At 33.1% G+C, this 15,805-nt stretch overlaps 1 protein-coding gene across 1 annotated transcript; it reads left to right on the top strand.

The window, feature by feature from the left end:
- The first annotated feature begins 10,472 nt into the window (after positions 1–10,472).
- Positions 10,473–13,861, top strand: LOC102584617 (40S ribosomal protein S9-2). Its single transcript, XM_006367367.2, has 3 exons — positions 10,473–10,580; positions 11,830–12,211; positions 13,492–13,861. The coding sequence occupies exons 1-3, from the start codon at positions 10,553–10,555 to the stop codon at positions 13,673–13,675; spliced, it is 594 nt and encodes a 197-aa protein (XP_006367429.1). The 5' UTR covers positions 10,473–10,552; the 3' UTR covers positions 13,676–13,861.
- Positions 13,862–15,805: the final 1,944 nt, after the last annotated feature.

Genomic DNA, 15,805 nt, shown 5'->3' with positions numbered 1-15,805 from the left:
TTATACTGCATTTATTTACACTGCTTTATATTGAAATCAGTTCAGTTCAGTTGAGTTGAGTTGAGTTGAGCCAGGTAAGTTCTTCAGTTCCTTTCAAGCTTATGTCTTGTTTAGCATTCCAACTCGCATACTCGTACATTCAATGTACTGATGCCAGTTGGCCTGCATCTTATTATGATACAGACGCAGGTAATTAGGATCAGCATCCAGCGCCTCATTGATCCAGTTGAGCACTCAGAGTTAGTTGGTGACCCTCCTAGCTTTCTGAAGGATCCTTTTATTGCTTTTCGTATTTTTGTACATTAGGATGTCATGGGTCTTGTCCCGACATCCATCTCAGTTGTTTAGAGGCTTCATAGACAGAGTTAGCGATGTTAGTTCATGAGTCTTTACTTTTACTTTTCAGTTAAGTTGAGACTTGAGTTGCCAGCAGTGAACGTTATTATAATACATTCTAAGTTATATTTTGAGCAGTTCAGTTTACTTGTATTAAAAGTATTTATCTTGAGTAAAGTCTTTCGTTGAGTAAGTAAGCTAGGCCAAGGGTTCGCTTGGTGCCAGTAATGGTTCTCGAGTGCTGGCCACGTCCAGGGTGTAGGCTCAGGGAGTGACAAGAGAAAAAAATTCAAAAGTCTATTGCAAAGAAGACAGCAACGGAGTCATGCTCAATATGGTGACAATTTGATGTGTAATTTAGATGGGAGGACCTTTAAGAAGCCTCGTCGCCCTTATGAGAAGGAGCATTTGGATGCAGAGTTGAAGCTTGTTGGAGAATATGGACTGAGGTGCAAGAGGGAGCTTTGGAGAGTTCAGTATGCCTTGAGCCGTATCAGGAATGCCACAAGAATGCTTCTGACCTTGGATGAGAAACACCCACACCGTATTTTTGAAGGTGAAGCACTCTTGAGAAGGATGAACATATATGAATTATTGGACGAGAGTTAGAACAAGCTTGATTATGTCTTTGCCCTCACTATGGAGAACTTTCTTGAGCGTCGTCTCCAAACCCTTGTCTTCAAGACTGGCATGGCTAAGTCAATCCACCATGCTAGAGTGCTCATTCAACAAAGGCATATAGGTATTAACATATTACTGTTTTATTGACACAGTTCAAATATATAAGTTCAACTATTTTTTTTTTGAACATCTCTGAAGGCCCACTAAGATATCCTCACCTTGACACAATAATTCCTAGTCTAGTGCTGCTGAACATGATCAGAATGTATTTTGTAGAGATTATTTGTTGATCTATATTGTTGAGAGGTTTAACTTGTCTTGATTTTGGAAGTATCATACAATTCAATAATTTCTAATTATCATTGTGCAAATTCTTACTTAAATAAGCCATATAGTTATAGTGAAGTTGTGAGTACTTTCACAAATTGAAATACATTGCAGTATGTTAAACTGTTTTTCTTATCTTCCACTTTTGAATATTTTTAATCCAAGGAAATGAAAGAAAGAATTGTGTGTCAATTATTTTCATTGTTTGTATAGTGTTGATAGATCAAAATTCATGAAGCTTGAACGGGTTCTAAAGAAATTATTTTCTTGAAAGCTTGAATGACCCTATTTTTCAGCAGTATGGGAACAGACTCCAATTAGCCTCAAGTCAATCACCCTGAGGGGTTGGGTTCCTTCTTATATCTTTTACTGCATGATTTTTACAAAGTAGTAGTGGATGGATCATTTGTTCTTTATTTAGTCTTGTGTTAACATAAACACATTTGCTTGGCCTGCTCATTTTGAATGTTCTCAATCTCTCACTTTGGGCTATTTATCTGTTTTACCAGTATGAGAAATATGTTTCCACAATCTAATGATGTTTGTCAATCAAAGTTGGTAGGCAGGTGGTGAACGTTGCTTATTTCATGGTGAGAGTGGACTCCTAGAAGCACATTGACTTCTCTCTCACTAGTCCTTTCGGTGGTGGGCGCCCTGGAAGAGTGAAGCAAAAGAACCAGAAATCTGCTGCAAAGAAAGCAGTTGGTGATGATGGAGATGAGGAAGATGAATAATAAACTTTATGTTTATTTACGTCTAGCTGTTTCACTTCTGCCTATGTTGTGTACTTTCTTGTTTTATGTTTTTGCAATTTAATCTACCTTTAATATATTAGAAATGTTTTTGACAGAGGTGGAGAGAATTTTGAGTATGGATTTAGCACTTGTCAAGAACTCAGTTAGACTTTGGTCTAAATTTATAATATTAAGAGAAATTGTGTGCTGGATGGAATATTATATTCTCCTCTTATCCCTTTTCCCTTCATTAAACACTAAATTGGTGTTTACTTTTATCTAATTTCCACACAAATAATAGCACCTAGTAGTTTACTGTATTCTGATTTTTTATTCGTGGCCTTTATATACATATACAACACACCCAGTATAATCCACTTATTGGTGGTATTAAAGGGTAGATTGTATGCAAATGTTATCTCTACCTTCGATGAAGTGAGATTGTATTTAATACATCTTTGATTCAAGAAACAATAATCTAAAGTCATCCCCAAAAAAAAAATTGAATACAAGGTATATCATATAGTATATCTATGAGATAACACATTTAGAAACCACCTATGTAAGTGTGAAGTGTAAGCCGCTTCAAGGTGAACTCGATAATACCAGTTCTCTAAGCATTTATTAACCAAGACGTGTTCATGGTTGAAACGAGCAAAATAATGACAATCAAAATCAGTTCACAGGTTGATTGTGTGACTTAGGTTGTCTAGGTATACACTAAAGCTAGAAATTTCAAAGATATCAAATCTATCGATTGACCGAGTATATCCGATATATGTTCACTACGGAAAATTTTAAGGAAAACCTACTTATTCAGATGCAATTAATCCTTACTTACGAGACACACAAGTTTTTCATGCATATGTTTTAACAATAGTCATTCCCCATTCATGTGGGGGATTATTGAGTTTTAGCAAGGTGCGAATGGAAAATAAGAATGAATGAGAAATTGGAAAATGTGGGAGAACCAATTTGGAGGGAAAATGAAAAGTCATTTCAAATGAAAAGTCTTTGAAAATGAAAAGTCGTTTCTCCCATATTGGTAGAAAAATGGAAAAAAAGGTTGTCCTTATATTAGGAAAAACTTCCTTTAGCTATTAAAGAGTTAAGTAGAAGGTATCCCCTCACGCCATCGTCGTCGCTCACTCGTCCTCGACTTCGACTTTGGCTTTGACAAATGAAGCTATTGAATGATAGTTTTTAGGCAAAAATTATTTAATCAATCTCATTAATTAATTTCATTTTTCTTAAAAATTAATTCATAATGTTAATTAATTAATTAAGAGAATTAATTTCACATAACATAATTGTTTGAAAATTCGCATAACGGTAAAGTTGCTAAGAAGGGACTTGTTCCTTCCGAACATACACTTTTTTTCCCAAAAGACACAAACGTTTGGGAAAGACATGTCTGAACAAATGTGTTCACACATTTGTCCTACCAGACGTGTTCCTTGTTGCAGTTGGCTATAAATAGAGAGATTTCTCTCATTTTATAAACACTAAAAAATTTCTCTCTTCTGCATACATTTTCTTACAAATCAAATTGTTGATCGACTAAGTCTGTGTGTGCTCGTTGCTTTTTTTTTAGTTCGCTGAAATTATTGAAGTTTGAGGTACCGCTACTTCTTTAAAAGTTAATCTGTTTTATCTTGGAAGAAATTAATCTACAACCTCTGGTACTTGGGGGGATTAAATTTCTTAAGGATACACAGTGGGTTTTGTGCACTCAGATTATTTATTTTCTGTCTATGTCATCTTTTTCTGTTTCTGTTTTTACTAACCTAAATACAAGAGATAACAAACTTAAGAAATTTAACATTTGTCTCTGTATTTGAGGTCTCTAGAGATTAAAACCTTTCTAGTTTTCTATTCTGTTTGAATTTTAAAATTCATTGGAATAACATTTAGAAGAACATAAAAATTTCATCGTTAAATCAGAAACATGTTGTATAAAGATTTATTCTTTACTGTTAGTATTTCATATACTAAATTGTCTGTCATTTGTGACAGAAAAATGACTAATTCATGTCAAGTAAATGTTGGAACAATGAGTGTTGCAACAACATCAGTTGCACACAATCGTTCAACTACTTCCCTTGCATCGGCTGAGAAACCTGCAAAGTTTTCTGGAGTCTACTTTAAGAGATGGCAGTAGAAGATGTTCTTCTATCTGACTACGTTGAGTCTACAGAGGTTCATTAGTGAGAACGTTCCTATTCTGTCGGATGAAACTCCAGACGAAGAACGATTCTTCGTAATAGAAGCATGGAAGCATTCAGATTTTTTCTGTAAAAATTATATTCTGACTGGCTTGCAAGATGAAGTATACAATGCGTACAGTAGTGTGAAGACCTCAAAAGAACTCTGGGATGCTTTGAAAAAGAAGTACAAAACAAAGGATATCGGAATGAAGAAGTTCACAGTGGCAAAATTTCTGGACTACAAGATGATAAACAGTAAGACTGTTGTCACCCAAGTTCAAGAGCCGCAGGTCATAATCTATATTGAACATATTAAGTTTGTTCTTAACACTCACATAATCTTTAATGTAGGATTGATTGTGGATGATGTTTTTCAAGTGGCACCGATTATTGAGAAGTTACCTCCGTCGTTGAAGGACTTCAAAAACTACTTGATATATAAACGCAAGGAGATGACTGTTAAGGATCTCATGGTAAGGCTAAGAATCGAAGAGGATAACAAGGCCGCAGAAAAGAGGTCACGTGGTAATTCAGCAATATCTGGAGTAAATATTGTTGAAGAAGATCCCAAAAAATCAAGGAAAATAGAGAAAACATCTAGATCGAAGAGCAATCCTCCTAAGAAGAAATTCAATGGAAACTGCTTCAATTGTGACAAACGTAGTCATAGGGTTATTGAATGTCGGGGTCCTAAGAAGGATCAAGCAAATTTGGTTGAATCCAAAGAAGAGATGGTCGATCTCTATACAATGCTTTCAGAATGCAACTTGGTTGGAAATCCAAGAGAATGGTGGATAGATTATATTGCCTCATGTCATGTGTGTGCCAACAACGACATATTTTCATCATATACTCCAGCCCCAATAGACGAGAAGTTGTTTATGGCGAACTCTGTTGCTGCAAAGGTGGAAGGAATGGCAAGATCTACTTAAAGATGACCTCGGGCAAGGTGGTGACTTTGAACAGGGTCTTGTATGTTCTGAAACTGCGAAAGAACTTAGTGTCTATACCAGTTTTGACTAAGTACGAATTCAAATGTGTATTTGTTTCAGATAAAGTTGTAGTGAGTAAGAATGTGATGTATGTAGAAAAAGGCTACCTCACTGAGGGCCTCTTCAAACTCAATGTAATTGTAGTTAATATGAATAAAGATTATGTTTCTTCTTACTTGCTTGAGTCAAAATGTTTATGACATGAACGTTTGGGACATATCAATAACAAAACCTTGCGAAAACTGATTAACTTAAATGTTTTGCCTAACTTTGAGTGCAATAAATCAAAATGTCAAGTTTGCGTTGAATCTAAGTATGTTAAGCATCCTTATAAATCTGTTGAAAGGAATTCATATCCCTTAGAACTGATTCACATTGGCATTTGTGACCTGAAGTCAACACTATGACGTGGTGGGAAAAATATTTCATAACTTTTATTGAAGATTGCACTATACATTATTATGTCTATTTGTTAAATGGTAAGGATGAAGCAATAGTTGCATTTAGGCAATACAAGTTGAAAATCAGTTGGATAAAAAGATAAAAATGATCAGAAGTGATAGAGGTGGAGAATATGAATTTTTATTTTGCAGAAATATGTCTAGAAAATGAAATCATCCATCAAACTACTACTCTTTACTCTCCTCAATCTAATGGAATCACGGAAAGAAAAAATCGAACTTTAAAGAAAATGATGAATGCATTACCTATAAATTTAGGTTTACCATAAAACTTGTGGGGGGAGCCATCGTTACAGCAAATCGAATACTCAATAGAGTGCCTCACAACAAGAAACATGTTATTTCATATGAGAAATGGAAAGGTAGAAAACCCAACTTGAAATATTTCAAAGTGTGGGAATGTCTAACCAAAGTCCAAGTTCCTATACCTAAGAGGGTCAAAATAGGACCTAAGACTGTGGATTGTGTATCCATTGGATATGCCATAAATAGTAAGGCATGTCAATTTTTGATTCATAAGTCCGAACATCTGGATATTCATGAAAATACGATAATGGAATCAGATAATGTTGAATTCTTTGAACATATCTATCCGTATAAAACTAGACTTGAGTTATCTAGTGAAAGGTCTAATCGACCTCGAGAAGAACCAAAAGCGAATGTACCTAATGAAAAGAGTCCAAAACGTAGTAACCATCAAAGGACATCTACTTCATTTGGATCTGATTTTGTAACATTCTTTTTTGAAAGTTAGCCTCAAACATTCAAGGAAGCTATGTTGTCTACTGACTCAACCTTTTGGAAGGAGGCTGCCAATAGTGAGATTGAGTCAATCTTAAGCAATCATACTTGGGAGTTGATTAATCTTCCTCTAGGAAACAAACTTCTAGGTTCAAAATGGATTTTCAAAAGGAAGATGAAAGATGATAGAACTATTGATAAATACAAAACAAGACTTGTTGTCAAAGGCTTTAGACAAAAAAAAAGGTCTTGATTATTTGAAACATACTCGCTAGTGACTAGGATTACATCAATTCAGATGATAATTGCCCTATCTGCAATATATGGTCTTGAAATCCATCAAATGGGTGCAAAAATCGTCTTCTTAAATGGAGAGCTGGAGAAAGAGATTTACATGGAACAACCTGAGGGCTTTGTAGTTCCTGGTAAAGAAAAGAAAGTGTTCAAACTTGTTAAGTCACTTTATGGACTAAAACAAGCACTGAAACAATGGATGCAAAGTTTGATCAAACCATGTTGGCAAATGGATTTAAGATCAATGAATGTGCTAAATATGTTTACATTAAAGACGTTCCTAATCAAGAGGTAATTGTATGCATATATGTGGATGACATGTTGATAATAAGTAAGGGCATTGCTAATGCAAAAGCTACTAAGTGTATGCTCGCTAGTAAGTTTGATATGAAAGATCTAGGAGTTGCCGATTCGATATTGGAAATTAAGATTCATAAAAATCCTCACGGTCTAGCATTGTCTCAATCTCATTATATTCGAAAGGTACTTGAAAAGCTCACATACTTGAATTTCTAAAGGGCAAAGACACCAATTGTTGTGAACCTTGATCTTGCTAAGAATAAAGGTGAAAGTCAGTCTCAATTGAATTATGCCAGAGTATTGGGAAGTTTAATGTAAGTCATGAACTATACACGACCAGACATAGCCTACACTATAAGTAAACTGAGTCAATACACAAGTAATCCCAATCAAAATTATTGGATGGAAATAAATAGGGTTTTGGACTACTTAGATGACACTCAAAACTATGCTTTGCATTATAACAAACATCCAGGAGTTGTTGAAGGATATAGTGATGAAAATTGGATTAATGAGTCAAATGAAACTAAATCCACGAGTGGATATGTTTTCACTATTTGTGGAGGAGCAATATCTTGGAAATCATCCAAACAAACATGTATATCTCGCTCTATAATGGAGTCTCAATTCATTGTCTTAGACAAAGTAGGTGAAGAACCTGAATGGCTTCGAAATTTCTTAGAAGATATTCCGTTTTGGCCTAAACCAATGCCCTATATATGCATACATTGTGATAGTCAAGCTGCAATAGGAAAGGCTGGAAGCGTTATGTATAACGGTAAGTCTCGTCACATACGACGGAAACACAACTCTGTTAGACAACTACTCTATGTGGAATTACCACGATTGACTATGTAAAGTCAAAGGATAATGTGACAGATCCACTTACAAAAGGCCTAACTAGAGAGGGAGTTGAGAGATCATCGACGGGAATGAGACTATGATCAATGACAAGTCATCGTGGCGGTAACTCTACCTAGAAGATTGGAAATCCTAAGATCTAGGTTCAAGAAGATCAAATAAAGTCATAGATAACGGTTCGACATTGTCAAAAAAAAATCTATGGTCCATTCTCATGATGAGACAATGTCAGTAACCAGGTTAAAGGCATTAAGACGTTTTAATGATTTCTAAGTTTGATACAAAGTATATCAAATAGTTTATCTATGAGATAACACATTTAGAAACCACATATGTAAGTGTGAAGTGTAAGCCGCTTCAAGGAGAATCTGATAAGGTCAGTTCTCTAAGCACTTATTAATCAAGACGTGTTTATGGCTGAAACGAACAAAACAATAAGAACCAAAAACAGTTCAAGGGTTGATTGTGTGACTTATGTTGTCTAGGTATACACCAAAGCTCGACGGTTCAAAGATATCAAATCTATCGATTGACCGAGTATATCAGATATATGTTCACTACGAAAAAGTTCAAAAGGAAACCTACTTATCCAGATGCAATCAATCCTTACTTACGAGACACGCAAGTTTTTTATACATATGTTTTAACAATAGTCATTCCCCTTTCATGTGAGAGATAACACATACATGTACATATATTTATATATTTACAATGTGTTAAAATTAATATATAAATATATTTTGTAACACTTTTCAAATATAAATATAACTTAGGTCCCAGGCCTCTTATGACGGGATGACTTTGAGTTTTTTCTCTTTAATTATCCTTTAATTAGTTAGATTTAAAATTAAAAGTTACTATAATAGATACTTCATCAAACAATACGATAAAATCTATGCAAGCACTCCTATTAAATATTTAAGATCAAACAATACGGCAACAAGGTTTTACATTCTTGACATTTTGGTGAAGAATTGAAGTGCTTCTTCAAATACATACTTGCGAAAGAAATATTTTAATAATATTATATTTTGAAGTGATAGTCTAAAAGTGAAAAAATCTGAAAATTAATTAAATCGTACCGATACAAAAAAAAATCGATATGATTGAGATGATTTTAAAAATCTAATTTTGGGTTTATATTATAAAATATACTTTGACTCATGCAGGATGTAATTATACTTCAGTTTTATAACGATCAACAAAGAAAATAACTTCAATATCATCCCTTTTTAGATCATGTTAAAAATGATCATTTTTTTCCTCTTCAAAATGCTTTACTTATGTTATAGAGAGGAAAGGCTCAAAATAGTCCCCCATCTTTGAGTTAAGGTTCAAAGTCATCCTTGAGTTTTCACATGGAGCACTAATAGTCCCTCAAGTTTGCAATATTGGTGCACTTTTGGTCCTCTCCTAAACTTTTGCCTATTTTTTAACATTAATTTTTGTCCACAATTTTATGTAAGGAATGTTCAATCGTCTTTTTATATATTTAGTAGAAATAATAACTTTATGTGAGAGAAGACGATAAGAAGAACACCTTGTTTTGTTCAGTAGAAATATTATTGCAGCTAAACTAAGAACATCTTAACATATGACGTTGGAAGAAAAGAAAAAATTTGTACTATTGCACGTGAAATTATCGTGATGAACCTCTCGACTTTAATGTAATACGATTTCTACGAAACAAAACAAGGTGTTTTTCTTCTCACATTCTCTCATGTGAAGTTATTATTTCTACTAAATATATAAAATGATGATTGAACATCTCATACATAAGTTATGGATAAAATCAATGTTAAAAAATAAGCAAAATTTTGGAGGAGGACCAAAAGTGCACCAATATTGCAAACATGAGGGACTATTAGTGTTCCGATGTGAAAACTCAAGGATAACTTTGAGCCTTAACTCAAAGATGAGGGACTATTTTGAGCCTTTCCTCATGTTGTAGATATCATATTTCAAACAATCTCTCAAGACCAACGAAATATCATAATAAAGAATTACTTTATTATAAAATTATTTTTAGTGTTGTGAGTGTTGGTTTCTGTTATTTATAACATTATAACTAAGTTTAGTTAGTTCAATTAATAATTGATCACTTAATCACCGATTTATTCAGAAGAGACAAATTAAGAAAGTTAATTTTCTAACCAATCTTAATTCATAAATTTAATAATGTGCATGATAAATAAACTCTGATAATATTTTGTATTTCTTGTTTTTTCTATAAAATCTATACTAAAATTTGACAAACATAACTACATTATATATTAAAAGAGTAGTTCAAATGAAAAATATAATAAAAATAACACCCACTAACTTATCCGAATCCAACTACATTTTAAAAATATAACCACTGTCTTGAAATTTCAGATTTCACATTTATTATTATTATCCGAGTTATTATCGTTCTATTTTTATTTTATCAATTTTGAATATCTAAAATGACAAAAAATTGGCTGTTTGTGAAATTTATCTCAGGAATATAATATGAATGGCTAAAGTTGTAATCACTATACGCCCAAATATTGGGCTTAATGTTCAACAATGGCCCGTTAGGGCTTTGTCGGATATATATACAAATTTGTACACTTTAAAACCCTTGCGTATATTACCCTTCGCCATTTCTGTTCTCTTCAGTAGATCGGCGACGACGGTGCCGGTGACCAGAAAGTATGGTGCATGTTAACTTTTACCGCAACTGTAAGTATTCAATTTTGTATAAATTCCTTCTCTTTCCTTCTTTCTACGCGATGTGTATGCCAAATATCCCAATAATAAACGATGAAATCTTCGTTAATTTTGTTTCTTAGATGCTAAATGTCTCTAGGTATGTTGTTTTGTTGTTGTTCTAGTTTGGTTTTAGATAGTAGAGAGCCTGATCCTTGATCTTAGACTTAGATAATGTTTGAACTTAAAATGCACATTTTAAAGATAGGTTGATAACTCTATTCATATATATGTCGAGCTGAATCGTATATACAGTTGATAACTCTGTGGTGTAGGAATTTTAGCTGTTCTGTAAAAGTTTGAGTGAGTTATTAGCTCAGCCTTGTGCAAGTTTTTTAGTCTGTTGCTCTTATACTGTTTTGCATATTTCTGCAACTCAAGAAAAGAAAAGCTTGTATCTTTGTTTAGGAACAACCGTTTTGACTTTGTCATATACTTGACAGATAATCTTGAATGGTGAACAATTTAGTTGGAATAATGTGGAGTGCTACTGATAAATTCAATTCAATTCAATTAAATTATAAAAGATTGGATACTAGGTCATTGTCCAATTCAGCTAGGTTTTGTTGGTGATTAGATGTACTGTCTTGTATTCAATTTTGAAGGTCGTGATGGTGTTCTTGGTTGGTCAAGATATAGAATTGAAAAGTTCAAAATTTTTATTGTTATTCTAGTACATTGTGACATTTTATTAGACCACCACTTCTTAATGATTAGCTGATAACAGGATATGTGTGCATGACCACTCTTTGATAATCTAGTAGTCTTCGGAGATGAGTTTATTAGTAGCCAAAGATTCATACTCATTCCGGTAATACTAAGTAGTTGGGATTAAGGCTCAGTCCTGTTGGTGCAGTACAGTTTCTTTTAGGAGTTTCTTTTGTTCGTTTCAGAGATTTGTTTGTCAATAGCGTTATAACTATGGGATCTAGAAATCCTCTTGTTGGGGATCCTAATTAGCCTTAAGAGACAATTTTTTGAGTGTGGGAATAAATTAGTTCAAAGGGAGTTAATGAATAGAGAGGATTCAAGCAGTCAAGCCAAATAAATTGTGATTTAAGTATTGTAGTAGCAGCATTTGTTATACTAGTCTCTGGAGATATTTTCCATTGTCTGCAGTTTCTATTTTTGCTATTATATGTAGATGCTAATGTTGTATAAGAATTGTGTTGCTATTGACATTTATTATCCATACTTTCTTAACCTTTGATGTGTAATTCAGATGGGAAAACCTTTAAGAAGCCTCGACGCCCTTATGAGAAGGAGCGATTGGATGCAGAGTTGAAGCTTGTTGGAGAATATGGACTGAGGTGCAAGAGGGAGCTTTGGAGAGTCCAGTATGCCTTGAGCCGTATCAGGAATGCCGCAAGAATGCTTCTGACCTTGGATGAGAAAGACCCACGCCGTATTTTTGAAGGTGAAGCACTCTTGAGAAGGATGAACAGATACGGATTATTGGACGAGAGCCAGAACAAGCTTGATTATGTCTTGGCCCTCACTGTAGAGAACTTTCTTGAGCGTCGTCTCCAAACCCTTGTCTTCAAGACTGGCATGGCTAAGTCAATCCACCATGCTAGAGTGCTCATTCGACAAAGGCATATCAGGTATTAACATATTACAGATTTAGTGACACAGTTCAAATAAAAAAATTAGCTCAGCCTATTTTTCTTTTTGGTACTTTCTCTAATTGCAAATGTATGGTTGCAAGAATTCGAAGTGCAAAGAAAAAATTGCTTCAATGATAAAACAATATGCCATTTTTAATGTTATTAGTTGACCACTACAATTTTTATGGGAAAAGTTCTAGGTTTGAGTCATTTATTTGACGTTCTTTTTATCAAAGAGCTCCAACATAAATTTTATGTTTGAGGTAACATAATATTTTATTTATAGAGATTGAAATTACTAAAACGAGCTATGATATAAAGGATGATGTTTGCTGTACAGTGAGGACTAGCAAAAATAGTCAAATCATCATCAATCTTCATATTTGTTAATGATTGATGTGCTTTTCGAGGAAAAAATACATATTTGGGTTCTCCATTTTGTTGAAAGTCCTGAGTTCTTTGCTTTCCTTTTCAAATCCTCAGCCTAACACTTATTCGAAGATGTTCTTCTATACATTAAAGCTTCAGAACATCTCTGTATTCCCACTAAGATGCCTTACCTTGACACAATAATTCCGAGTCTGATGCTGCTGAACAGGATCAGTATGCATTTTGTGAAGATTGTTTGTTGGTCTGTATTGTTGAGAGGTTAAACTTGTCTTGAGTTTGGAAGTATTATACAATTCAATAATCTATGATTTCCATTTGTGTAGATTGTTATTGAAATAAGCCATATGCTTATAATGAAGTTGTGTAAACTTGCACAACTTAAATGCATTGCAGTATGTTAAACTGCTTTACTTAATTTCCATTTCTATCCTTTGTATCAACGAAATGAAAGAAATAATTGTGTGTCAATTATTGCCATTATGTTCAAGTGTTAATAGATTAAAATTCATGAAGCTTGAACGGGTTATCAAGAAAATTAGTTTCTTAAAAGCTTGAATGACACTTTTTTTCTAGCAGTACGGAACAGACTCCAAATCAGCGTCAGTCAGTCAATTACCCTGAGTGGCTTGGTTCCTTATGATAACCTGTGCTCCGTGAATTTTACAAAACCCTGAGTGGCTTGGGTCCTTATGATATCCTGTGCTCCGTGAATTTTACAATGTAGTAGTGTATGAATTATTTGTTTTTTATATAGTACTTATATTAACATAAACACTTTGGCTTGGCCTGCTCATTTTGGATTTTCTCAATCTTTCACTTTGTGCTATTTATCTGTTTTACCAGTATGTAAAATATGTTTCCACAATCTAATGATGTTTGTTATGCAGAGTTGGTAGGCAGGTGGTGAATGTTGCTTCTTTCATGGTGAGAGTGGACTCCCAGAAGCACATTGACTTCTCTCTCACTAGTCCTTTCGGTGGTGGGCGCCCTGGAAGAGTGAAGCGAAAGAACCAGAAGTCTGCTGCAAAGAAAGCAGCTGGTGGTGATGGAGACGAGGAAGATGAAGAATAAACTCTTATGTTTATTTACGTTTGGGTGTTTCACTTCTGCCTATGTTGTGTACTTTCTTGTTTTATGTTTTTGCAATTTAATCTACCTTTAATATATTAGAAAATGTTTTTGACACAGGTGGAGAGAATTTTGAGTTTGGATTTAGCACTTGATATTAAGAGAATTTTTTTCTTGGATGGTATATTACATTCTGCTCTTCTCCCTTTTCCCTTGTTCATTAGACACTGAATTGGGGTTTACTTGGATCTAATTTCCACACATATAACAGCACCTAGTAGCATACTGTACTCTGATATTTGGTTCCTGGACTTGATATACATATACAGCACACCCAGTGTAGTCCTTAAGTGGTGGTATACAAAACGTAGATTGTATGCAAATTATACCTTTACCTCAGAGTAAGTGAAGTTGTATTTGATACATTTTCGACTCAAGAAAAAATAATCTATAGCAGTCCTAGAAAAGAATTGAAGGAAATAGAAATCTATATTTATATATTTATAAGAGCTGAATCTAAAATCGTTGATGTGGCACCTTCCAATGGCCAGCATTTGCAATTATCTATGTTCTCCTTTTTTTTGAATTATTTCTGATTTTTTTTGCTTTAAGTTTTTATTGAATAATAATTAAAGCATAATATTTAATTCTCCCATTATCAAAACACAAACATAAAATTAAGCTTTAGTATTGCATTAGTGCCGTATTAGTATCACTATGCATTGGTGTTGCACGTTTTTTTTGCAGAAAAATTGATCTCTTCTCCTTCCCCATAATTAACATTTATTAATAGGTATTAATATTAATGTTATAATAGTAAGCATTAGTGTTGCACGTTTTTTGCCCGGAAATTCATTGCAATAATCTCCTTCTCCTACCCAATAAATAATATTTATTATAGGTATTAAATATGGCACCTTTTCAAATTCTGACACTCAATAAAATGATAAAAATTTAGGAACAAAGCTCCAAAGCTTCCCCACTAAGCTAGATGAAAAACTCATGATGCTATATTTCATTAGGTGATATTAGTTATTATTTTTATTGGATAATTGTATTGACAAATTTTCTTATATGAATCGAAGAAACATGATTTACTTATTCTTGGTTATACATGGTTTTAGGTGATCTTATGATCTCTTCTCAAGTTTTGCTTATGCATGTTTATTATTATGATTTCTATTGTTGCACTGACAATTTCTAATTTTTTTATCTTTGTTTTATATCATTTTCTCATAATAATTATATATCTTTTCTTTAATTATTTAGAATCATTTTTACTATACGCAGGTTTGTTCAATCAATTACAGAAAGTGAAAAGAAAAATGTGTCAACTGACTACAACAACTATTCAAATTATAAAAGAGATATTAAACCAAGGTTCGTCACTGCATGAATGAGATTTGGTATATTTTAAGAGGAGCAAATGGACTGTTTATCAAACTATTTATTATGAGTATCTCAAATATATCTTTTTGATTATGCTTGTAAATATTATTATTTAAATATCTAGAAGGTTCAATTTTACTTAATAAACATCGTGTATCTGTTTCATTTTTAAAAAAAATTATTGATTATTTTTTTGGTTCATTATTTTATATAAAAAAAAATTTTCTTTGTGTGTTTTCGTAGGTGGTTACGAAAATGATAAATTGTTCATGAATAAGAAATTAAGAATGCTGAAAGGAAATTTTCTCGCCGTATACACTTTAGTTGATTATTGCTTTCATTGATATTATTTCTAACCATTTAAATATCAGAAGGCAGGCTTAATCTTAGTTTTAAAAAATAATGCCAATAAAATTATATTTTCTTCTGGACAAACTTTATTGGTTGAGAAATGAAATCAAACTTAATTTTGACATATTTAAAGTTTCAAAATTTAGTTCCAACTAAAAAAAGAGTGAATTGTGTTTTTCAAATTTGAATAATCTCATTTTAGTATTTGTTTTGAATTTGTATTATACATGAGTAATTTGAATGTAAGTTATTATAAATAGTTTAACAAATCAAAAAACTTAAGTTGAATTATCATCACAATTTTTTATTTTTTCAAAATATATGGGAGCTTGTAATTTAAAATCTATAGCTATATATATTTATATAAAGTTGGACATAAACAAGGTGATGTTA

The sequence above is a fragment of the Solanum tuberosum genome, unplaced genomic scaffold (genome assembly GCF_000226075.1).
Source record: "Solanum tuberosum cultivar DM 1-3 516 R44 unplaced genomic scaffold, SolTub_3.0 scf00786, whole genome shotgun sequence".
Taxonomy (NCBI): Eukaryota; Viridiplantae; Streptophyta; class Magnoliopsida; order Solanales; family Solanaceae; genus Solanum; species Solanum tuberosum.
The sequence above is the reverse complement of the archived record's forward strand: the minus strand, read 5'-3'. Positions and strand labels throughout refer to the sequence as shown.

Coding starts and splice junctions, on each gene's coding strand:
- LOC102584617 (XM_006367367.2), top strand. CDS start 10,553: ATGGTGCATGTTAACTTTTACCGCAACT. Junction 10,581..11,829: donor TGTTAACTTTTACCGCAACT/GTAAGTATTCAA, acceptor TGTGTAATTCAG/ATGGGAAAACCTTTAAGAAG. Junction 12,212..13,491: donor ATTCGACAAAGGCATATCAG/GTATTAACATAT, acceptor TTTGTTATGCAG/AGTTGGTAGGCAGGTGGTGA.